The following is a 26,121-nucleotide window of genomic DNA, read 5'->3' as shown; positions in this document are numbered from 1 at the left end:
TAAGTTCTTTCATTTTGCTTATTAATAATAAACTCATTTAGTTACAAGTTCATTCCATTATAGTATCATGACTGAGTTCTCCCTAACAACATACCATTACGAAAGCAACTACTTAGTGTTCGTCCAATGACTTGTCATAAGTGTGTTATCCTCATAAGATATCACTAATCTCTTCGATATAATATCCGTTCTCCTAATATGATCATACTTTATCTAACGATAATAATTACATCTTCTTTCATGAAAAGTAAATCACTATTAAATAGTGATCAAGTCATCCATCACAGAGACGAACGACCCGTGGCCACGTTTACTTTTCATCAACCATATAATACCTATGAAAGGATATCATTTACCCATGTCTAGGGCTATGAATTCCACTGTTGTGAATGATGCAACATACTGCAGAAGTCGTACACCGAACGCACCAGCTTTCAGTTCCTTATCTATTTGAAGTCAAGCTTTTGCTTACATCAAAGTGTACGAGTCATACAAACATGGTTCGCCATCCACTCAAGATTTAGGTATGTCATACTATGAAGGTCACAAGTTAATAAATCCATAAACGAATTTAGGATCTATTCTGCTTGGGTCCAGTCCAATGTACTGTTAGTCCAGTCAGTCACGTCTATGTCTCTGTCGTTTAGGAGTTATCCGCTCTGATGCCCAAGACAAGGTATCTCCACAATTGAACTTGATAAATGACATATTAGTCTTTTAATTGGTTTTCTCATTTTTTATTAGACTAATAGCATGTTTAGGTTCATCTACTAATACAAGTTGTCTTTTCGTACTACGATCCGCCCATGTAAAACTGCTTAGTATCAGTTTAAATAATAGACAACCACTGAGTAACATTTCTTCTATTTTTCTTTGCATGCAAAAACCATTTGAGAAAAATAATACAAATTATATTAATTTGTTTTATTAACCAATCTGTTTGAAAAATTACAAGTTTTACAAACACATATACTACACTTAGGGCACCAAATTCAATAATGATACCACTACCTTATGCCTTGGTCTCAGTACTAATAATGGTATCATGACTCTAGAGCCTTGATATCATGATAAACTTGCATTGCTGAAGTTTTCATACAATTTTGAACTTCTGCCAAGTACCTACAACATTTAAATGAAAGTTAGGGCACCAAATGGCACGATTTGCCAACTTGGGTCTCAAAAGTAAGTAAAATGAGGAAATTTTACTTATTAATCAAAAAACTTAAAACTATCAAAAACTACGTAAAAAACGCTACTTTGTTAGAAAACAAGCTCCTCAAGTTTATTAGGAAAGCCTAATTTGTCATATCAAATTATGACAGATCACTTTCTCTTGAAAAAAATTAAACTATTCATGGTTCTATGTTAGATTCAAATTCGTTCGAGCTCACACTCGATGCAGTTCGTGGTACAAGAATAGAGGAGAAGATCGTCCGGTTGAAAGTTACGAATGATAAGGATCTATGTAGCCAAAAACACAGGTGCGATTTTAGTAAAAGGTTTATTGTTATAAATATCACAAATTGGCTCGATTTTTGAATTTTTAATTTTCACTGTGCAAGAAAATCATTTTCGAACAGGATTTTCTCCATCACCCCCACCATATTGTGTTTCATCCTCACACTATCGCACCTTTTTAGTGTCATTGCCTTCATTCGTTATCATTTAAGAATTGTAACATTCAAATTCCTAATAACTCAAAAATTTGAAATAAATGAAGGACTAAAATGAAAGAGACTGCAAGTCAGTGGCCTTTATTGAAATAAACGAAAAGTTGGAAACTAAATTGGACATGGTTGAGAACCAAACCTGGTTCAGTTAGGATGGAACCCGTCGATTCCTTAGTGGGAGACATAATAATTAGCTATTGACGGTTCCCCTAAGGTTGGTAATAGCGTAGGAAGGGCTATAAATAGCTAGAATATGGTTTCTAGGGTATGATTTTCTTCTCGACTTAGTCTTATTGTCTCTTTTTCATCATCTTCTTTGGTAGCTTAAGGAATGAGGCTATGGAAGGTTCTGCTTGGAGCAGACTTCATGAGAATGGAGATGGAAAAGTGGGGAAACCAACAAGTAGGTAAGGTTCTTAACCCTTCTATATACGTAAAGATAAGGACATAAATTTATGGACTATAAAACCATTTTAAGGGTTCTGCTATGAGAATGGAAGCTTTGGAGATCGAAAAGGTTAAGCTATGGAAATAATGAAGTTTTACATAAGTTCCTAACTCCAAACGTGTTGTTATGATCTACGTTGTTTATGTCATGTTTGGATAAACATGAAGCATGATGATATGTACATGCATTGCATGACTGTGGGGAAAACCATCATGGTTTAGATTAAGTTAGGATGGGAAAAAGAGAGTGACTCTATTAGTTACCGCATTGGACAAAGCTCCGGACCTTGCGTAGGGAATATTGTGGTGTTTTAGCATCAATGTTAGGTGGTGTAAAGGAGGTAATGATAGGAGGATTCGGGAAATAAAATTATAGAATAGTAATTATCGCGACGGCGGTATTGATTAGTCCTCGAGGAGACACCGTGACGATGGTATATGGCGTAAGACTATAGATGAAAGAGGCTATGGCAATCTCGTATAAGGTATATGGCGTAAGATCATAGGTGAATGAGGCTATGATAGTCTGGTATGAAGTACATAGTGTGAAACCATGGATGAAGGATGCCATGGCGACATGGTAAAAGGTATAAGGTATACGGTGTGAGACCATAGATGAAAGAGGCTATGACAGCCATGTATATTAAGTAAGACCATGGATGAAAGACTTCACAACATCATGAGGTAGTACGCTAGGATGGCGAAGCAGTATAAGATCATGAATGAAAGACTCCATGAAATCCATAAAAAAATTCGCTGAGACAGTAAACATAGAATAGATAATCCGTTGGGACAATAAACACAGAATAGATAAAGTTTATAGAGACAGTGAATACGAGGTAAGTGCACCAGGACAGTAAACATAAGGTAAGTCTGATGGGACGCAGAGAACGAGGAAGAAGGGTATAAGACCATAGCTTGGCTACGGAAACCCATAGAGTCTACCATGGAATAGATGCAGAAAGTACGTCAAGACCTCAAATGATAAGTATACGGCCAGTGCGTCAAGTACGATAAACCACGCAGGTGGAAGAAGAGTTAAAAGAAAGTGTAAGTAGTGGCAAGCGAATTTGGAAGAATCTGCCAAAATGATTGAAGTGATAATGAAGAATACATGGGAAATGACTCAACAAGAATTAAAGAGAGATAGATCGTACGAAAGTTGGCCTAAGTATGGAAAAGTAAGAGGAGACAAAATTTTTGTCGAGACTATTCCTCTTTGAGGAAAGTCCAATATAGGTACACCGCCGAGTGATAATTCCCGTAGAGAGGAAACAAGTAAGTGAGATGGAAAACTCTTATAGTCACATGGATGATAACTTGTTGACCCAGCACATTAGACCAACCTTCACATTTAAGATATGTGAACTCCCAAGTAAAGGCTAATGAGAGGGTTGGAGTACTAGAATTAGATCCACCACTACGAACAATAACGTGGAACAAGAACAGGTTCACAAGAAGGGTGAGGTCCGCTGTAAGTTAGCACATAAGGAAATTCCCACGAGTCTTCTAAGACTAGTGTATGGAAGGAGAGGAGTTCGCTAATGACTAGACCAACCAAAGAAGGCCGCCAAGGAAACGTATGTCCTAAGAATCCTTGTGCAGAACATTAGGATAGTTATCATAGAGAGCATTAAACACTCTATGTATAAGGTATATAGAAGAAAAAGAAAGACCTGGCACGACGAAGTATTAGAGTTATGGTCGAGTAGAGAGCCCGACTAGAAGAAGGTCTTACTGTGAGACAAGTAGCTTAGAGAAGCGGGTGAAGTCCTTCACCCTGATAAATAAAACTCGCCTTAAGCGACCTGGGAGTTAAATTAAACTTAATTTGTTTTACATTTGTTACCCTTGTGTGATAGGGTTATTTATGGGTAGTAAAGGAACTCGCCAAGTTCATTTGAACTTACAACAATGTGGTTGATGTTTGCAGGATTTGTGAGGTTGATCGAGAACTCAGAAGAGGGACCAAACCAGTTGGATTGGTGAGATCGAGGTCCACAGACAACTCAAATCATACACATAGGAAGGGGGTACCATTGGAGGCTTTGCCTCAGGATCAAAACAACGAAGCCAAATAACCTCCCTAGAATCTAGATTTTTAGGACAGATAGTCCTTAGCAAGATTTTAAAAGTTGTATTGTAAACAAATAGTTTGATTAGAGCTAAGAATTTGAGAGAATAAGTATTCAGTGGCTTTAAGCTTTAGTTGTAAGAATTATTATTTTTTCCATATTTATTAGATTGGTTTTATTATTAGTTTGCTTTATAGCAGTTAAGTTAGCAAAATTAACTATAGGTCCATTTGTAACGCTCCATATTGGGATCCCGTGGATAGGTCGGGTGTGGGGTGTTACAAGAATCTCTTTTACAAATATACTTATTAATTCATACAAGATAAGGATGGATCCTTAAGAACTTACCTTCCTTTGAAAGAACATAATAACCCATTTTCCTTATTCTCACTAGCCCAAAGCTTCACCACCCACATACCACTTTCTTTCCTTCATAACACATAATATACATAATACCCAAAATCATGCTAAGGAAGAACTCACGTATAATAACATTGAATAATCATATTAGAGATGAAAAGCTTTTCTCATTACTCTAAGGAAGGTGGACGACAAAAAGAAGAAAGATGATGGCTTTCTTCATTTTTCTCTCTTTTCTTCACATAAATTTTAGTCAAAGTGAAAACCAAAATTTAAATTAATGCCTCGCAATTTCCATGAATTAAAAACTTCAAATATATGGCCATCCATTTTCCCATCTTTTCATAAATAAAATAAATTCTACAATTCTCATTATAAAACTCTTGAAAAGCCCTAAAATTATTTATTGAAAAATTTGCACTTTTAGCTCCTTTCCAATATCACTTCACTTAATTATACCAAATATTACACTTAACGCATTAAATCTTCACATAACATCAATGTTAAAATTGCATTTAATCCTTTCTAAGGATACCAAAGATGGAAAATCAGTAATTTGTTCAGTGCACTTTTCATTTTATTCAATTTAGTCTAACCTCACTTTTCTTGATACAAGTACATTTCCCATGACATTTTAATATCAATGTTATTTCCAGAGTTTGAACCTATGTTCTCTCTTTTGGAGTGCAATGTGATTCATCACTACACCCAATACTTATAAAAAAAATTAATTACATTGTTTCCATGTCTTATTTGGCATTAGGTTATCACCTTCTCTATCTCTAGAAACAAAACATATTTTGAAAGGAAAATTAGTTGAAAGATACATCTTAAAAGCAAATTTAAATTTAAAATAAAAATCTAAGGATTTGTTTAGTTTTAGGAACAAATGCTATTTTTGTTTTGTTTTCTTAAAAGATAAAAAAACTAAAGAAAATGTGTTTAGTTAAGAATTTTAAAAATAATATTTGAATATTAGAAAGTAATAAAATTTGTTTTCAATAAAATATGTTTTGAACTAAAAAATATTAAAAATGAGGAATTTTTTACTTTGAGTTTATGAATTAGCCTTTGTCCAAACTTACATAAATGTAAAAATATTTTTAAAAAAACAGTTTTTAAATATAAGTTCAAATCCATATGAATGTAATAATTCATGTTTCTATTATAAAAACAAAATAACTACTGAAGATTTTTCATATTTTTATTTCTATTTAGTAAACATATTTTCTTATTTTAAAAAGAAAATAAGAAATAAAGTTTCCAAAAAAGGAAAAAAGAAGGGAAGGGTCAAAGTTGAAAGATGGTAATTATGGTTGGTATTTTGGAAAATGTAAAAAATGAAGGAGTACGTGAGTTTAAAAAGACTAATAATGAAAACAAAGAGAGGAGGAAATGCAATTCCAATGAGAAGGTGGAAAATAAGTGGGTGGGGCCAAGGTGGCCACTAAAAGCTAGGAGTGCGTGCCACGTGTTGACTTCCTAACTCCCTTCACTATACGACCTCATCTTTGTTTTTTACTTATTTCATTTTCTATTTAATATGAAAAATTTTATTTAAGAAAATACGCGTTGCCTACATGTAAAAACAATATTTTATAATAATTATTTAAAAATATAACATATTATTTTAAATTCTAAAATACATGATACTTCCATGTATTAATATTTCATGACATAAATTATATGTTTTAAGTATAAAATTTAGACTTCAATTTTTTAACTATAAAAATAATTTGTTTGGAGCCATAAAAGTTTAAACCTTAATTTAAATTTTCTCTTTGTCTAATCTAACTTTTAGTTTTTGTATTTTCTCTAATTGTTTTATTAATAGTTGAAACATAATATAGAAATACTTCTTACATCTAAATTTATATTTCAAGAATTAGAAGTCACATACAATGACAAATAATTACAGAAAAGAACTACAAAATCAGGAACTAATATCATAGAGTTTTTGATGTTTGTATAAAAGTGGTAATCTCAGTTTTCTCAAAAAATTTACTATTTCATTATATATAAAATAAATAATTTATTTATGAAGAAAAAATATTTGAGTAAAACTAATAATTAAAATTTTTATAATATTTAATTATAATTTGATTTTTTTATTATTAAATTCAGGTTTGGGTTTTTCAAGTTCGAATTTTTTACTTTTTTTGATCAAATTGGGTTTAAAACGAGTTCAAACTAGGGTTTTTCGAGGTAGTTTCTTTGGGTTGAGCCCATTTTTTGCCGAGACATCTCTTTTAATTAAATTATAATTTTTTTTAAATTTATTTATATTAAAAATAATTTTTTAATAGGTGGTGTGGCCATAACAAGAGACACTGCCTTTTACTGTTCATTTCAACCCATTTTCGTAAATAATCTTTTTTCCACCCCAAATTCATAAGTAACTTTTTTGTATTATTTAAATAAAAATCTTAGTCTTTGTATTTTTATTTCTAAGAGTTTAGCCCATTTACTTTTCAGATTTCAAAATTCAAGTTCAGTTGTTAACACAATTAAACTTTTTTTGTTAAATTTATTGGTGTGACATTTTCAAGTAAAAAAAACTCACTTAGTAGCATTGTAATTAAAATTGACACTGTAATGAACCTAAATTTAATAAAGTAATCTTAACAGTGTTAACGATTGGACTTAAATTTTGAAATTTGAAAAAGTAAAGAGTCTAAATTTCTAAAATAAAAATATAAAACTAAATTCTAAATTTATAAAAAATAAAAGATTCATAACATATTTTAACCTCTAATTAATTACTACCAAATTCATATTTTTCTATAAAATTTTGGTAATTATGGTGTTGATTGCATTCTGAGTTTGTTTTTCAATTAACGATCACCATAATCAAGCACCAAATTTTTATTGGCATTGAGGGAGCTTTTCACGAATTTTCAAATTTTAATACAACTTTTATCTCCCATAGATACTGAAAAGCCTTTTATCTAAATGTAAATGTAATTTTTAAATAAAAAAATTTGACGTCCTAAGTGCAAATGTCGTCAGGGAAACAAGAGCTCCTCCACCAAAGTAAAAACACCCAAACGCACTCTTATTAAATAAATGTTAATCATGACATCCATTTGATGTGTGCATCCTACTCATCATATATATATTTTTCTAAAAAAGAGTTACAGCTTTAATTAGGTTAAATAAAAGTAAGTGATATGTAAGAAGAAAATAAATTATGACATCTCAAAAATGCAGAGATGGAATGCGATTTCGATGGATTGTCTTGTCAAAAAGTCGAACATAGAATAATATAATGAAGATCCTGTTATTTTGATGCGATTATTGATGGTCTGACTATATATTAGATGATATAATTTGACAGTCATAATTATTTTTATTATGTTAGGGTATCTCTCCATGGAAGAACACCCATCACAAAAAGTAGTAGGTTTCATAGAATATTATTAATAATAAATAGTTGATTTTTTTTGTGGTAGTAAATTAACTGATTGAAATAGAAATTTAGCATCCAGGAAAATTAACGTAGAAAAGCAGAGAGAACCAATGTCCAAGATGGAACTTTTGAAACAATAAGAGGGAATGATATGTATAGGATAACAGAAAATAGCTATACATTAATTAAAAGAATACTTTATACCACACCGAAAATGTAAATGGTAAAAATATTATGAAGGTATTTAAATTGGGAGTTAAATTGTATTTTATTTTTATTATAATTAATTAATCTATGTATATTAAATTAAAAGAAATTTAATTTTTTCTACTAAAAATTTTATCTATTTATATTGTTAAAACTGTGCATAACTAACTGAATAACTAAATTAAATTTTACAATAAAAATAATTAAAAATTTTAACCAAAAACAACCTCTATATGAAAAAGAAAACCCTCGTGCATACATATATAAGAACTATGCAAGTTGGGGAGGCAGAAAGGGGGTGCACTCAACCCTAGAAATGATGCCCACCAAGACAAAGTCGAGTAGCCAAAGAAACTCGCCCCCTCTTGGCTCCACACCCATGCCCTAGCTCAGTGCTCTCTGCAACTTAGCAAAATTAATTATTTATTTATATAAAATATGGGATGGTAATTGGAAGCCGTTTGATAGGGGGGGGGTGTTTTTCTTCTTTAATCATTTCTCTTTTATGATAAAGAAGAAAAAAAGGTAAGAATATTAGACAAAGACTTTGCTAAACATCCAACTGATTATATATTATTAAAACATGCAATGGGTATAGCATAGTGATATCGAATTTCGGCGATACGAATGTTTAAAAATCAATACAAATAGCAGTTATCGGAAGAACCCCTTTTTGATTTGATTTCCTCTATAAAACAAGTTGAATTCACTTACAAAAAATCAGCATTAGCAATATAGCACAATTTCCTGGCCATAGCCTGCCTATTTACGAATTATACTAAGAAAAAGTAAAAATGATTCCCCGGCCCCAATAGACGTATGGATATACCCTACGCTGTGGCCGTGAATGTAACGCAGCATCTGCCAAAGTTTTGACTCCGTCTTTGGATAGTTTATTTGTCAAAAGAGGAAATCTAATTGAATTTCGCTCATACTCTTTCATATAAAAAAGTGTTTCAATAGACAAATTTTCAATGCATAAAAAATAATAAGGATAATACCACTCGCTTTATTATAAAATTGTTTACATTTACTCTTTCCAAATATCCTCACTTATAACTAAATAAACTCTTAAAAAGAATTAAGTAAAATAATAATGAATATCTACGGAATACTTTTTTTACCAAGATGAAAGTTAATAATGAATATCTATAAATAAATAAAAAAGTAAAAAAAAAAAAAAAAACCTTACCACTGCGTTAGACACCAACATTTTGGCTGAAGCATCATGCACCAGTAAAGAGAAAGCATCAACAGTGAGAATCTTTTTTTTACCAATTTATCCTTCATTTTCTTTATTCTTAATTAATCTCCATTTGGGTGTTATAAAAATGCATATTTAATATTAATTAATATTAAAATAAATATTAATAGAGGATATAATAATTTATTATTTTGTTATATAAGATGTAAATTTTGGTTTTATAATAATATTAATAAATAAATTTTATACGATAGATATACAAATAATAAAAAATTAATTGTTTATTGATAAAAATATTATTTTGACATAAATAAAAATTCAATATATATGATTTTATATGAAATATAATTATTTGTTTTAAATATATAATTTAAAATTTAATGCTCTCAATAGTCATTTTCTAATTAAAACATGGTCCAACTAGTTGTTAAGATGAATTTTGATAGAATGTTGTAACACCATTATTGAAGTAATGGTAATCTATATGGGCAGTACTTATTTTGTTTTAGAAAAATGAAAAACTCTAATATCATCTGCAGACTTAATGTTGCCAAAGGAATTTATTTTTGTATGTATATTAGACTCGCTCAAAGTTGTGTTGAATCAAACAGTTTGCAGCACTCTTATCTTTCAGCTCTGACACCACCATTCGCAAGAGATTTTCAAGAATAAAGGTTTCATTGATTAAGTTCAAAATCAAACTCCAATGAAAGATTTCGAATCTAATACGAGAATGGAAAGCTCCAAATAGCTGCATTGATAGAATATCAATGTTCATAAATCTATACAAAGTGAAATGACAAAATTCCCTAGTTATATGACTGACTGCCAGACACACAGGGTGACATTCTCGGCAGGACAAAGAACATAAACTCGAAAGAGTTAAATGTAAGACTGCGAGAAATGGTGGGGGAAGCACCACCAATTTCATTGTCTTTTATTGTACACTGCATCACAGAATTTTAAGAATAAATTCAGAACCCAACAAAAATGGCGTTTTCTGTGTTTGAAGTACTCTTAGACCTTAGTTGTTTTACTATATTTGGCAATGTTTGGATCTTCCACTTGCTTCACTATATGGCAACTTTTTCATGTAAAATGGTGCATGCACGGAATGCGTCATAATTTTCCACCAGACATTTGTCCAAAAACTCTGTTTAATAGGTTCTACATGCATCAAACATGTGCATGTCAAAACAAGAGCAAAAATCATTAAGTAATCACTGAGATGCAACTATTTGCAGGTCTCAGGCGTGATCCAAACTCATGCACCACTTGTCATGATTTGATCTAAGCACACCACATTCAATATTAACCCTACTAAGTAGATGATGATATAAAAAGGGAACTTAGGAAGAGATTAGTTCACTATTATATTTAATGGTTTGGAGTTGGTATTAGAATGATTTTTAAGGGAAAGGAGGTGGGCTCCCACCATAAAGAAGACTATCCCTACATCAAATAGCTTTAACACACAGTACAAATTCTTGTTTCTCTCTCTCTCTCCCCCTCTCTCTCGCTCTCCCTCCCTCCTACAATATATTTATATGCTCTCTAGTGCACACTTTGGGAAGCTCAGTTAAAAGGAACTTGTTAGCTAGCTTCTCTCCATTCCCCACCACACCAGCACCAGCACCAGCACCAGCACTATCCACCAATACCAAACATATAGCATCACTTCATTTTAGCCATGCCTCTCAACTGCGTAGCACCAAAACCCGAACATGCCTGCAATGGACGAGTGGAGTCAGAGACGTCTAAATCCCAGAAAAAGGCTGCCCTTGCGTTCCCAATACAACACAATTCCCAGCCTCCACCCAGACTCACCTTGTTTCATATAACTTTGAAGGTCTTATTATTAATAACAATACATCATGTATTAGTTACCATTATTTACTGTCTTAATCTTTTTTCTCATATTTGTTTATTTACATTTCTGTGATTCTTTACACAGTTTGAGGAGGTAGTGTACAAGGTGAAGTTGGAGGAGAAAGGAACATGCTGGGGTTCATGGATCACCCGAGAAAAGACCGTACTCAATGGTATAACAGGAGTGGTTTGCCCTGGAGAAATACTAGCAATGTTAGGTCCATCAGGAAGTGGTAAAACCACCCTCCTCACCGCTCTTGGGGGCCGTCTGACTGGCAAACTATCAGGAAAGATAACATACAATGGGCAACCTTTTTCTGGTGCCCTAAAACGAAGAACTGGATTCGTGGCTCAGGATGATGTTTTATACCCCCATCTCACGGTGACGGAGACCCTTTTATTCACAGCACTGCTGAGGCTACCCAACAGCTTGACCCGAGACGAGAAAGCCCAACATGTGGAGAGAGTTATCGCTGAGCTGGGACTGACCAGGTGTCGAAACAACATGATTGGGGGGCCGCTTTTCAGAGGAATATCGGGTGGGGAAAAGAAGAGGGTTAGCATTGGCCAGGAAATGTTAATAAACCCGAGCTTACTTTTACTAGATGAGCCCACCTCGGGTTTGGACTCAACCACAGCACAACGGATCCTCACCACAATCAAAGGCCTTGCTAGTGGAGGCCGAACTGTTGTCACCACCATTCATCAACCGTCTAGTCGACTGTATCACATGTTTGACAAGGTGGTTTTGCTCTCGGAGGGTTGCCCAATCTACTACGGTTCAGCAGCTTCAGCCTTGGATTATTTTTCCTCCATTGGCTTCTCCACATCCATCACTGTCAACCCAGCTGATCTCTTGCTTGATCTTGCAAACGGTAAATTTTTTTTTTTCAACTTTCTTGTATTTACTTCCCTTTTATGACATATATAGAGATTGATGAGAAATTGAGATGTGGGGAAGCTTTTTTTTGTCGTTGTTGAATGTTCCTTTCCAACAATAGATGGGGTATGAATATGATCGGTTGGCCTACCAAAAAATATATGGTGCTTCCACCTTTATATCCCTTATGGACTATGTCGTATTATCAGACCCCACCCTTTCATACTTCCCTTCCTCTTGTCACTTTGCTTTACCATTTGATGATCTGATTCTGTGGTCATTTTCAACAAATACTATCACTGTACTAGGGTTATAATTTACTATCATCAAAACATATATATCAAATTTCAATGCAGGAATCGGTCCTGATTTCATGAACTCAGTGGAGCAAGTTGAGAGTACGGAAGAAGAACAGAAATCCGTAAAGGATGCTCTTCTCTCTGCTTACGAAAAAAACATTTCCACAAAGCTGAAAGCTGAGCTTTGCAATTTGGATGTCAATAACTTCGTCAATACAAAAGAAGCATCAGCAAGTAAATTTTCTTTTTTTCGTTTTTACTTAACTCCGGTTTTGAGGGTGAACTCGAGTAGTAATTTATGATGCATTATATTAACGCAGGATATGAGAAGTCAGAACAGTGGTGCACAAGCCGGTGGTATCAGTTCAAGGTGCTGCTTCAAAGGGGGGTTAGAGAAAGGAGATATGAAGCCTTCAACAGGCTAAGAATTTTCCAAGTGATCAGTGTGGCAGTACTTGGTGGACTACTATGGTGGCACACCCCAGCTTCTCACATCTCCGACCGCGTAAGACTGACAGTTCTTCTCTGTTAACCCGTTTAAAACCAAACAATAGTGGTGACTTCCATGCTAAGCTAAAGTTTCAACATTTTACCCAACTTCTTGTCATAATTCTGTCTAATTTTGAAATTCATTTTTTTTTACTTTTATTAAAAAATCGAAAACTTAGTCCTTAATTTAATTTATGAATATTTTATCTTATTATTTTATAAAATTGAAAATTTGATCTACTATTAAACTTTGAAGTTAAATTGTTAACTTAAAATGAACCATTCAACCCTTTCCCCGTGAAAACAAAAACAAAATTTGAAGTAAAAACATATTTTTTTTTCACATGTTCAAATTAGTTCATGTAAAGTAAAAATGAGTAAAAAAATCAAAGCTTTTTTTTTTATAAAGGATTTATTTTTATTTTTTTGGAATAAGATTAAGAAAAAGTTGAGTCGTTTATAAAAACGTCGATAGTATTTTTAATGTTAAAATTACTAGTTATATATATATATATATATGTATACATATTATAGAAGTAAAAAAACTATTGCCAACTTCGACGAGCTAAGCAGGCTTTTTGTATCTTAAAAACAGATTGCACTGCTGTTTTTCTTCTCGGTCTTCTGGGGATTCTATCCACTCTACAATGCGGTATTCACATTCCCTCAAGAACGAACAATGCTAATCAAGGAACGCTCTTCCGGAATGTATCGCCTTTCATCCTACTTCCTCGCCAGAACCTTCGGTGACCTTCCACTTGAGCTTGCCCTCCCCACAGCTTTCGTATTCATAATCTATTGGATGGGTGGCCTAAAACCAGACCCTCTCACCTTCATCCTCTCTCTGCTAATCGTGCTTTACAGTGTCCTCGTCTCTCAAAGTCTGGGCCTAGCCATTGGGGCCATTCTCATGGACATCAAACAAGCCACCACCTTAGCTTCCGTCACCACACTTGTTTTCCTCATAGCCGGGGGATACTACGTTCAACAAATCCCTTCCTTCATATTGTGGCTTAAATACCTGAGCTACAGCTACTACTGTTACAAGCTTCTGCTAGGGGTTCAGTACAATGAGGATGATGTTTACGAGTGTGGGACGGGAGGATTGTGTAGGGTTGGGGATTTACCTGCCATCAAATCTATGGGATTGAACCATTTGTGGATTGATGTGGCCATTATGGCACTCATGCTGCTAGGCTACCGACTCCTCGCTTACATGGCTCTTCACCGAGTGCGGTTGAGGTAAAAAAATAATTTATATGTAGCAGCAAAGGTGAATAATTTTTAGATTAATTTTGAAGGAAATTATGTATCAACTTTTTTGTTTGTCATAGTTGTTAGATAATATACTACTAACTCACATGTTCTTGTCCTAATTTGAGTTTGATGAATCCAAAGAGTTAATTTTAAATAAACACATGAAATATATATAGATACAAAAACCAGACACCAAGAGTCCCACTAATATTATGCAGTGGTGGTGAGGTCCAGATTTTGGTGGGGTTCTGAATCTAAAACCCACTTTAGCTGAACTTCAACAGCATCCTCCAACAGGGCTAAACCTAGTGCCCTCAACAGAAAAGGGAAAAAAGATTGAATAATTTATGTAACACCTGATCATGGTGATGACTGATGGAAAAGACAGGAGTTAATCAGAGCATACCACCAAAGCTTTCTTTTTTCTCCCTTTAATTTGTGTATTAAAATTAGCTTTTAAATTAGTAAAAAAAATGAGAGAGAGTGATCTAGATTCAGTTAAACTTGGATCTTTTCTGGTCAAAAGCAAGTGAGACAAAAATGAGAATCCCAATCAATATCATTGTCCACCATTATTATTCAGTAGAATTCTTTAGCAAAATCCTTTTTTCTTTCTTTATAGCATAAAAGGGTGGCTATTGGCTATTTGTTTGAGAAATTAATTTCACTTGATGTTCCGTTACTATAATCATGATTTGAGCAAATCCCAAACATGCATTTTTTCCATCTTAGATAAGTAGTTGCCTGACTATCATATATAATTTTCCAAGGGAAAACTTAATAGGTGATAATAATATTTATGGTAAAAAAAGTTAGGAGAGATAAGGGGGAGAGGACCACATGTACATCCACATGGTGGTAGGGCAAAAACGATGAGTGGAGAATCGTGTAAACAAGAAATGACAGCACAGGTAGGCATGGGCATGCCAATTTATATATACATATCCATGTCATTTCCTACTTGAAGATGGATCGTGTATTCCACGCTAAAAATTCATCATCCTCGAACCATGCCAAGCAAAGGACAACTTGTAAAATCTGCACCCTGTCCTGTCCTTTTATTCTTTTATAATAATAAATTAATGGATGATGTGGGTTTCATTTTCAGCTTTCTTTTCTTCTAAGTGCTAACCTCATCAGGGATACTACATTCCCAAACTCTAATAAAACCAAAACACTTGGATTTTAAATTTAATATGAAGAAACTCAACTCATGATGCAATAAAAGATGAGTAGTAAGGGTCAGTTCTTCATTGCTTAAAAAAAATACTTCTGACTTCAAAAACACCTTTAGAAGAAAAGCGGTGCAAAACAAGTTGCTTTTAACTGAAATTTTTAGCATTTTAGAAGTGCTTTTCAAAAGCACTTCTGAAACTGAAAAGGAGAAGCTAAAAATTTTAGATTTTCCTCTTCCAAAAGTACTTTTGGTGTTTAATTATTTTTTCACCCCTCCAATAACATTGTACTTTCATTTTCTTTTCTTGGTGCTTAATTACAAATGTGTTAAAATCATTAATTAAAAATAAAAATATATTTTTAAAAAATACTAATTACAAATATTTAATGGTTATATTTAAATATTTAAAATATAGTTTATATATTCTAATTAAATTTTATAAATAATTAATATTTATTCATTAAAATATTTAAATTTTATATTTCATATATTAAAATATTAACAACAAATTATAATAATAATTTTATATTCTTACTAAAATATAATAAAATTAACAAATTTAAATATTATTTAAATGCATATTTGTTACTTAATAATAACATGTCTAAAATTGACATTTTATTTCTCAAAAGCATTTTTTGACAGCAATACTAAACACTCAAATTTTAAATCAAACTTTTCAAAAACACTTCTCAAAAGCATTTCTCAAAAGCACTTTTCCACAGCACTTCTCAAAAACAATGAAGAACTGGCCCTAAGTTTAAAGGTGGCTTACCAACCATGTAGCTGTCTATCGTTCTCATGCTGCCAACGGTATAGAATATGTAAGTAGATCAAGTCCATAATGAAAATGTTGGAAATTTGGGATTTAGAAGCCCTCTGCGTCTGCCTAATTATTCATGTAAAGGTTGCAGGTGTCTTCAACGCTCGTGTTTCCGCCTTACTGTTTATTTAGTTACGTATGTTTTAGGTCATGGTGTCTTTCTTTTCTTTAAAGGTCGGTACAAACTAGGAAGCAAGTTGCCTTCAAATATTCAAGTGTGATCTTCGCATATTACTTTTTTTCTTTGAAGGATGATGATTCCTTTCAATTTTGTTTTTTTTTTTTTTTTTGGATACAACACATTGCAATTTTCTAAAATCCAACACTTATGTATTATTGGATCCAGCACCTTTCAAATTATTTTAGATCCAAAACTTATGTATTATATATATATGGAATTTTATTTTTGACCTCTTTTTTAATTAATCATACATTAACAGCTTAAGAACTTTTACTCATGCTATGATATTATAGAATTTAAAATTATTTTTGTTAAAAATATCCTACTGCAAAATGAAATTGTTAGCACTGACAAGAAATAAAATTGAGTGTAAATAAATAAACCAATCATTGTGTCGTGGAAGAACCACTGTCTTAGAAGTAAATTTGTCTTGATCGGTACAATCTAGTAATGAACATCGCCCTCCAAGGTTGACGCAGTAGTTCAATATTCATACACTCAAATAAAGAAGGGAACACAATAGGTATTGCTCTTCTCGAAAAGAATTGAAACTAGAAAAACAAAAGCTAGAAGAAAACCGACAAAACCACAATAGGTTCAATTCCCAGAAAAGATTGGAAGGGTTATAGACAGTCCCGCTTAAAAACCAATCTTCTAGACAGAATTTCCCTCTCATGTAATTTCGTATAACACCATAATTTAGATAACAGAAGAATGAGAGAAGTTTTTCTCTTGTTGTGTTCTATGAAAAATGAGGATAATAACCTCCTATTTATATTGTTTTCTGAAAGGGCAAAACAATAAATTTGTAGAGTCAATTTTCTAAAAAATCTCAACAACCATATTCTGATGTTGTCAAATCGTAATCGTTTAAAAATAATTTTTTCAATTTATTTGCATTAGCAATAATTTTAACTTTTAATATATATATATAAACCAAAGTTTCTAATAAAACATAAAATTTATGCTTCATTTGGTTATTAGTGTAATAATATGAGAAAAATTATTTATTACATATGTATTACAATTGTTACAAAAAAAAGTTAGTATAAATTTAAACTTGAAACTAGAAAGATGAGTATTAAACATTAAATTAAATTTAATATTAAGATAATCACCTCAATATTAAATTAATAAAATACTATTAAGATAAGTATTAAATTAAATTTAATATTAAACTATTAAAATAATATTATTTTTGGAATAGTTAATTTGAAATCAAATTCTCTAGTAGAGTCATAGTAGAAGTGTAACTCTTCCACTGCTCAACCATCAACAACCAACCGCCACCAACCACCGAGACGCCGCCATCGCATCTATCGGCACCGCCATGTTTGGTGATGTAGGTGCGACACCCTTATGGCACCCCGAGCTAGTTCGGCTATTGTCGAATAGATCCGGGTCAATGACGACCCGACCAGTCGGGTCCAATCATCGGTTGGACCGTCAGTCCGATTTCACACACTAGGCTCGGTTCGATAATTTTTGGATTTCGGTCTAAGTTTTGGTCTCTTGGGCCCAATTTACAATCTCAGGTCCAATTTTCAAGTTCAATTACCTATTGAGCCAACTGTCTGTCTTGAAAATTAAGTTCCAAAAATATCATATTAATTTTAATTCATTTGATTAATTTAATTTTACTTGATTAAAATTAATTTTTTTCCAAAAATCACTAAGATTTTCCAAATTAATTTTTCAAGAAAATTCTTTAATCAAATTCTCTAGTTGAATAATTCTTACGACCACCTAATTTAATTCCACATCGAATAAATCAACTCAATTAAATTATTCCCAAAGTTGTAGAATTTTCTTTTGATTTAAATGTAGTCCGATCAAGCTTTTGTTGAGCTAGCGGAGGGACCAATTGAACATATACAATTAGGCTCTAGTGATTGCAATTATGTCTAAAAACATCGTTCCAATAATTCGCAATTACTTAATCATGGAGTCAGTCCACAAGAAGTACCATGATTGAAAACTCTTTATTGTATGCTCTTTACGAAAGCAATTCATCCAACTGATTTGTCCAATGACCTAGTCATGTGTGTGTTAACCTCATATGATATCCTTGATTCATTTTAGTTAAATCCGTTCACTCAATACAATCCTATTTTATCTCATTATCACCATTGTGTCTTCTTAATGATTAATATGATCAGTGTCAACAAATGACTGTGATAAATTGCTCATTCGAGAATAAACAACCCGTGGCCATGTTCCATATTTATTAATCTACACAATGCCAATGGGAGGATATCATTAACTCTTTATTTGAGTAATGAATTCCACTGTTGCTAGTAAACCCATGCCATACACAAGTCATGTACCCAACATACCGGCTATGGGCTTAGTCATCTTTAGAGCATAAACCTCTACTTATATCAAAGCAAATGAGTTGCATACGCATGGTTAGTGATGAACTCAGGATTTAGATAAATCACACCATGAACATCACAAGTGAATTAATTCACAAATGGATTCAGAATTAATTCATCGTGAGTCCAATCCAATGTATCATTCTACCAATGAATACATCTATGTCTCTACTCGAGGAAACAACTGCTCTGGTAGCCAAGACTAGCCATCTCCCCAATTGGGTTTGTAAACGACATAATAATTCTTATCAGTATTTAGATAAATCATACCATGAACATCACAAGTGAATTAATTCACAAACGGATTCAGAATTAATTCATCGTGAGTCCAGTCCAATGTATCATTCTACAAATGAATACATCTATGTCTCTACTCGTGGAAACAACTGCTCCGATAGCCAAGACTAGTCATCTCCCCAATTGGATTTGTAGATGACATTATAATTCTTATTAGTATTTAAATCAAATGCTCACTTTGATTCTTTTATGAGATTACAGACTCATTTAGATTATCTACTGAAGTAAGTCGTCTTTCGTACAGTGTAAACGTTATTTACAATGCCACTTATCTTCAGTTTGAACTTTAGACAATCGATGAGCTAATATTTGCTTGTCACAATTTCGCTATGCATGCAAAATATAAAAGACATAAACCCTAAACCCTAAAACCCTAAACCCTAAACCATACAAAAGGCATAATAGTGAAATGTGAAATTAACTTTATTTATTCACCGTTCAAATAAATAGAAAATAGTTACATGTTTACTACAGTATTGCCACATTTCCCAACACAATCGTCGGACCCGAGCTACGAGATGTTACTACAATAATCGAAACTAAAAATATACAAATAAATCAAGCAATAATCATTCGTATATCAATCGTAATCATATTATATCATTTAAATAGAAGTTGAGACTAAATCGAGCTTACGAAAGCTCTATTGATGACCTGAGCATGAATTAGAACCAAATTATAATCTTTTGAAAATTGGGACTCCATGTCGTGACGAGCCGATCTCATGTCATGACGTTGTTGAGATAGTGAGTCACGTCACGATGTCAGACCACTTGACGTCGAGACGTCACAAACTATCGTTCCATATTGCGACGAGGAGAATTTCGTGTTGCGACAAGGACTATTTTTAGTAAAATATGTTCATTTGGTACCTAATTCGTACTAAGCCAAACCATTGCTCAAATGGTGCATATTTGACCATTCAAACTTGCACAAAACCAGCTTAAACACATACCAACACATCCATTTAACCAACCACAAGACCATTCAAGCTATTCCACATGAAATGGACACTTTGCTAATCATAACAACCTTCATCAACTATACAAACAAAATTTAACATTCTAAATTCAACCAAAATCACATTCAAATTATGGCATTCAATAGCTTAACATATATCTTACCACAGTACCATTGATGCACATGCAAACTCACTACATAAAATTATTCAAATGCAAGCATTATCTAAAGATCAATGCTATCATTTCATGTAATTTCATACACTTAACAAGGCTTAAAACATTCACCATAGCAAAGTAGGGCTAGGGCACGACAAATCATGCAAATAACATAATAGTGATAGATTTGATAATATTCTCTGTTACCCCGCTCTATTACCATCCTTAATTTAATGTGCTGTATTTGAGTTTTGATACTTTATGTTTTCATTAATTGTTGAAGCAAGTTTTGAAGTGGTTGACTATGTGCCACTGGAAGTGTTTATTTCTATCACCATAGTGACAAAAGTGTTACTTGCTATATTTGATGTTGGCAATTTATTGAAACAAAATCTTTGGGCTATGCTAATATTGTGGAATCATTCACGTCATCAATAAAAATTAATCCATTTTAAGGAACATATCTTAAAGATCAAACTAGATCAATTGTACAAAATCCCTTAGATCAATAATGTTGAATTGAGACAAAACTTGACTTGTTCTCTAACATTCCACCTTAAATGTATTGCAACATACTAAACTCTTAAAAATTTGTAAAAATTTTATGAATTAATTAAAATTTGAGGTATATATTAAATTATAAAAAGAATTAAAACAACTATTAATGGTAACAATATGACATAATGACATTTTTGGCTCTTGCACTTTTTAAAAAAAATTAATTAAGCCCCTACGAACTTCTGCACTCAATTGAATTTTTGAACTAACAAAATTGGCTAAATAGACCCCTTGACGTGATCGTTAGCAGACGCCACATCAGCACCGTTTGCTAACATGACAATACCACATCATTACTTATCGTTGATGTGATAGTGCCACATTAGAAAAAATAAAAAAATTTAAAAAATAAAGAATATTTTAAAATTATTTTAAATAATACACAATGAATCTGGACAAATGGTTGTTCAAGTTCATTTGAAAATGGACAAGATTCTTTTAGAATTATAAAAAAATAAAAAACTTATAAAATTAAAAAATAAAATCTATAATAATTATTAGAAATTAATTAAAAATAATTTTTTATAAAGTTTATAAAAATAAACTATTAAAAATCACAAAAAATTAGAAAAATCATTTATAAATTGTTATAAATTAATTAAAACATAAAATTATATAAAAATAAATTCTTTTCATAAAGTTTTACAAAATTATTTTCTCATTTATATTAAATAACTTATATCCAAGTATATCAAACATTGATATTTTTCTCTCATGCAAACTATTAAAAGTTCTTCTAAAATATTAGGCCTTATTAATCATCAATGGCTTTTTTAATTAATGATCAATAGCTATACTTTAATAAAAATAAGAAAAATATTTTTTATAAAATTTTATAAAACATTTAATTTATTTTAATAAGTTTTGTGGTTTTAATTAATTTCTAACCATTTTGATAAAATATACATTATTAATTTGTTATAGTTTTTAATAAATTTAAAATTTTATAATTTTAATTAATTTATAATAATTATTATAAATGTTCATGATTTTTTTATAATTTTTTATGTTTTTATAATTTCAAAATGAATCTGGACAACAAGTTGTCCAAATTCATCGTGAACTTATTTTAAAAAATAATTTTAAGTTTTTTATTATTTGAAAATTTTTATTTTTGCACTGCCGTGTCAACCTTTAGTGATGATGTGGAACTGATATGTTAACGGCTAGTGATGATGTGTCACTACCACGTTGGTGAGTGGTGATGATGTGGGCGTCTATTAATTGACCATATTATCATTTCCGTTAACAAGTAACTGTCAATATTAGTCGAAGATCTTATTCGATCAATTTTACTAGTTCAAGACTTAACTAGGTGTACAAGGCCTTACTTAAGTTTTTTTTGAAAAAATTTGAAGGCCCATTAACCTGAAAGTATTGAACGCTTGAAAAACTACAGCGGGCTTGATTTGATAATTAGAAGGGGAGAGTGGAAAATCATATAATCGATAGGCCTATAAAGAGTGGGTGGGGCAGCCCGATCCGGCAATCCCAAGTCCCGAATCTGGTACTAGATATTAGAAAATTTGGGAATGGAAGTAGAAGAGGACGACGAAATCTGATACTCCTATTTTGGTAATACAACGAATTTATTGAAAGAAGAAAATAGCGAGTGATAGGATGGATGGAATCGGAGAGGAGGGGGGAGGAATAAGGCTGAGAAAGAAGTTCCCCGATGACAACAAGCCTGGCTCTTCCGCCGAAGTTGACTACAAGACAAAAGCCGGCACTGCTTGGAGCCATTCCTATCTCAACCAGAAACCATGGCATCCCCTCTCCTACCCTAACCAACGCCGCAAATGGATCGCTGAGCAGACCCATGCCCAGCGCGTGCGCCGTGCCGACGAAGTCGCTCGCGAGGTTGGTCTTTCTTTTTATTTATTATTCTACCACACACACACTCTCTCTCTCTCTCTCTCTCCCTCTCACTTGCCCTAGCACTAAGCATTCTATCTTATACTTTGATGCAGTATTCCCAAGAGCAAGAATTCTTTCGCCAGACGGCTCTAATTTCCAAAAAAGAGAAGGAAAAGGTTTTGAATATGATCCTATCTAAGTGGTTGCCCTTGATTTCTATCTTCATTCTTTTGGGGACTAAATTACCCGAAAACCCTTGTTGAATTCCTAGGTGGAGATGATGAAAGCTGTTAGCTTTATGTATGTTCGTCCGCCTGGTTATAATGCTGAAAGTGCCAAAGCGGCCGAGATTGCTGATGAGAGGAAAAAAACTGATCATAACAACGTATCCGATGATCATTCTACCGATGTGCCTTCCACAGCAATGTAATTTTGATTTGAATATAAAACTTTTCATGTGTTTTCCTTGCTTTATTTTAAGCTTATTTTCATATTTGTGAAATGGCTTTCTCAATTTATTAGCTTCATCTTGCAGGCAGCCGGAATCTTTGCCCGGTGGAGATGCTACTACTAAAGAGAAACGGAAATCAAGACCTAAAGATGTTTTTGGACGTTCTTTACCGACAGAGGAAGAGTTTGAAGTTCTTAAAAATGCTCCACGGTATGTATCAATAGTAGCTTCTGCAATATTAACCAATGGTAAATTGAATATACCTGCATGCACTACTGCACAATCTTGGCTAGTAAACCAAAGAAAATATGATCTACTATGGAGAAAAGCAGACAATTTGATTTGATTTGATTTCTATTGCTGAAATAAGCTATTTGATTATTTATTTCCATGGTCACGCTGTGCAAATGAATTTAATTATTGTACTGAGCAATGAAACTGGCTTACTCACATGAGGAAGCTCAAGCTACATCTTTTTAAGGAATGTTAAAACTAACCATCTTATAACAAGGGCAAAATATATTCATCTCATGGTTACATTATTATAACATGAAAGTGCATTTTATAACTTCTATTTGAGACGATGATGGAACTTTCAGGCTGGAGACTGGTGTTCCTGGTAGGGTTAAACCATTTGCTGTTGAAGTCCGTAATGTAAAATGTCTTAGATGCGGAAATTATGGTCACCAGAGTGGTGATCGTGATTGTCCATTGAAGGATGCTATAATGCCGAATGAAGAGAGCCGCTTAAAAAGAGATGACCCATTGACCGCTATCATGGCTCAAATGGATCCAACTGAGGTTGGTATTACTTCTTTATTGGTTCTGTTGAAATTATTGAAAGGTATTAAAGCTTTATTGCTCCAAATAATACATCTTTTGAAAATATGGGAGCTGTCTCTGTCGTCCTGTCACTATTTTTTATCGGTATAGAGTAATTGTTGTGTTTTAAGTCAAGGAGGAGGCCATAAGATTTTGAAATGTCCGTCTTATAGGGAAGAGCTGTAAATTAAACAGGATAAAGAACTAAAATACTACTTTGACAATGTTAGAAATTTTCGAAAGAAGTTTATTTGCACTAAGAAAGCAACAATATTTGTTGTCTCATCTGTTTCTTTGTTATTCATTTGGTTATCGCAATGATATGTATCCCATTTGTAGCCTCTGAAGTGGGAGCTAAAGCAAAAACCAGGTATGAGTCCTCCTCGTGGTGGATTTCAACCAGATGATCCCAATCAACAAATAGTTGCTGAGGATATATTTGATGAATATGGAGGTGAATACTTTTTTCTATTGAAGGGTCATTTACTGACAATTCCAGCTCATAAGATATAAGCAGCTACATACTAACCGTTATCCTTTTTTTTTTTTGAAAAAAAAACAGGATTCCTTAGTGGGGGTAATATCCCTGATTTGTTGACTAACATCTCGTGCAAACCCAAGAAAAGGAAGTCCTCAAAAAAGAGTAAACACAAGAGGAATTCATCTCCAAGTAGTTGGGACTCTGATGTTCCTAATCAAGATGGCTTATCCTCAAGTTCTGATGACGATGAGAAGAAGTCAAAGAAGAAGAAAACCAAGAAGAAAAGGCGGAATTATTCTGGGTCAAGTTCTTCTGGTGGTGCAGAGTTTGATAAGCATAAGAGGCAGAGAATAAACAAGCATTCTTATTCATCAGAAGACTCTGACTCTGGCAGGCAATACAGGACTAAAGAAAGCCGAGAAAAGCGTTCATATACATCTGAAGGTTCCAAATCTAATCCAGAACCCTGTGGTAAAAAGAACAGGTCAAAGCATTCTTATTCATCTGCAGATGACTTTGATAGGCATTATAGGAAGGGCAAATATAAGCGGTCTTACACACCCGAAGATTCTGACTCTGGCAGGCATGATAGCAAGAAAAAGAGTACCCGAAAGCCATGTACTTTGGATGAAACGGACACTGATAGACACAGGAAGAGTCAAAAGAGCAGACAAAGGCATTCTAATTCATCCGACGAGAATCATAGGCATGATAGGAAAAGCAAAAACAAGCATTCCTATTCATCCGAAGACTCAGACTGTCATAGGCATGAGCCTAGGAAAAAGACTATGCGAAAGCCTTATAACTCAGAAGATTCAGTCATTGTTAGGCATAATAGTAGGAGGGAAAAGTACCGACTTAAGCATCATTATTCATCTGAAGATGATGCTTATAGACATCTTAAAGGTGAAAAGAGTCGGCATAAGCATTCATCATCATGCGGATATGAAGATTATTCTAACTCAGATTCGGAGCGCAGAAGTAAACATCATCGTCGTCATCACTGAAACCATAAAGTTTCCATAATTTGCACTACAATGAGAATCTGGTCGTTTGATTCTTTTTTAGCATATACCAGAATATGACGATGATGAAGAGTAGGGTAAGTATACTATTTTGATAGCTTAGAAGCATAAGCAATGGAGTATCCTTGTCAAAATCATATGTACACGTTCATAATTTCAGTTGTTGCTATCAAAGGCATTTTTGTCTGCTAAACTTCAATTGTAGCTGGTTTTATGGCTTAGATTTCGAGTCAGCCTTGAACCTGATGAAGTTAAATGGACGCTGACCATATCTTCGGGTGTTTAGAGATTGATGAACCATCGAGTTTCTCTTTGTAAAACAGATTTATACAAAGCCTGGAGGCATTTGTTCTCCGTAGCCTTTTGGTGATATTATTGTGAGGAGCAAGAACGTTATATAGGTATATTCATCTACGTTTTGTGATCTGCGTTGCAATCCCTCAATGTAGGAAGGAGATCGTATTGTTAGTAATTTCTCTTGCAGGGAAGGGATCTTTAGTTGCTTTCTCATCCTAGTAACAATTGAATGAGTTTTAACTTAATTGGCATCATGTAACATAAATGCAAACAAAATTTTTGTTACAGTTTCTTCCTTGCATTTTGCTAAGTTGGTTCAGTGATATCATTTTGTGAGTAATTTATAAGTATCAAATCCAATCTTTTATGAGATTAGAAGTATGCTCTAACTTTGAACACTTGCTTGTATATGGTCTCCTCTCAACTAAGCTTTTATACACCAAATGTATCTAATGTAATATAGTGAGCAGCAGTATTTTTGCCCTAGCTA

The 26,121-nt window shown here is 33.0% G+C and overlaps 2 protein-coding genes across 2 annotated transcripts; both read left to right on the top strand.

Annotated features, from left to right (window-relative positions):
- Positions 1–10,881: 10,881 nt before the first annotated feature.
- On the top strand, positions 10,882–14,288 carry LOC105791836 (ABC transporter G family member 14). Its single transcript, XM_012620082.2, has 5 exons — positions 10,882–11,224; positions 11,330–12,119; positions 12,481–12,657; positions 12,744–12,928; positions 13,508–14,288. Exons 1-5 carry the CDS (start codon positions 11,066–11,068, stop codon positions 14,156–14,158), a joined length of 1,962 nt encoding a protein of 653 aa, XP_012475536.1. The 5' UTR covers positions 10,882–11,065; the 3' UTR covers positions 14,159–14,288.
- A 7,900-nt stretch (positions 14,289–22,188) lies between these two features.
- Positions 22,189–25,959, top strand: LOC105791833 (uncharacterized zinc finger CCHC domain-containing protein At4g19190). Its single transcript, XM_012620078.2, has 7 exons — positions 22,189–22,558; positions 22,669–22,731; positions 22,827–22,981; positions 23,091–23,216; positions 23,606–23,807; positions 24,168–24,282; positions 24,391–25,959. Exons 1-7 carry the CDS (start codon positions 22,319–22,321, stop codon positions 25,314–25,316), a joined length of 1,827 nt encoding a protein of 608 aa, XP_012475532.1. The 5' UTR covers positions 22,189–22,318; the 3' UTR covers positions 25,317–25,959.
- The last annotated feature ends 162 nt before the right edge of the window (positions 25,960–26,121 follow it).

This window comes from Gossypium raimondii, chromosome 8 (genome assembly GCF_025698545.1).
Source record: "Gossypium raimondii isolate GPD5lz chromosome 8, ASM2569854v1, whole genome shotgun sequence".
Taxonomy (NCBI): domain Eukaryota; kingdom Viridiplantae; phylum Streptophyta; class Magnoliopsida; order Malvales; family Malvaceae; genus Gossypium; species Gossypium raimondii.
Note: the sequence above shows the minus strand (reverse complement) of the source record. Positions and strands in the feature narration are given on the sequence as shown.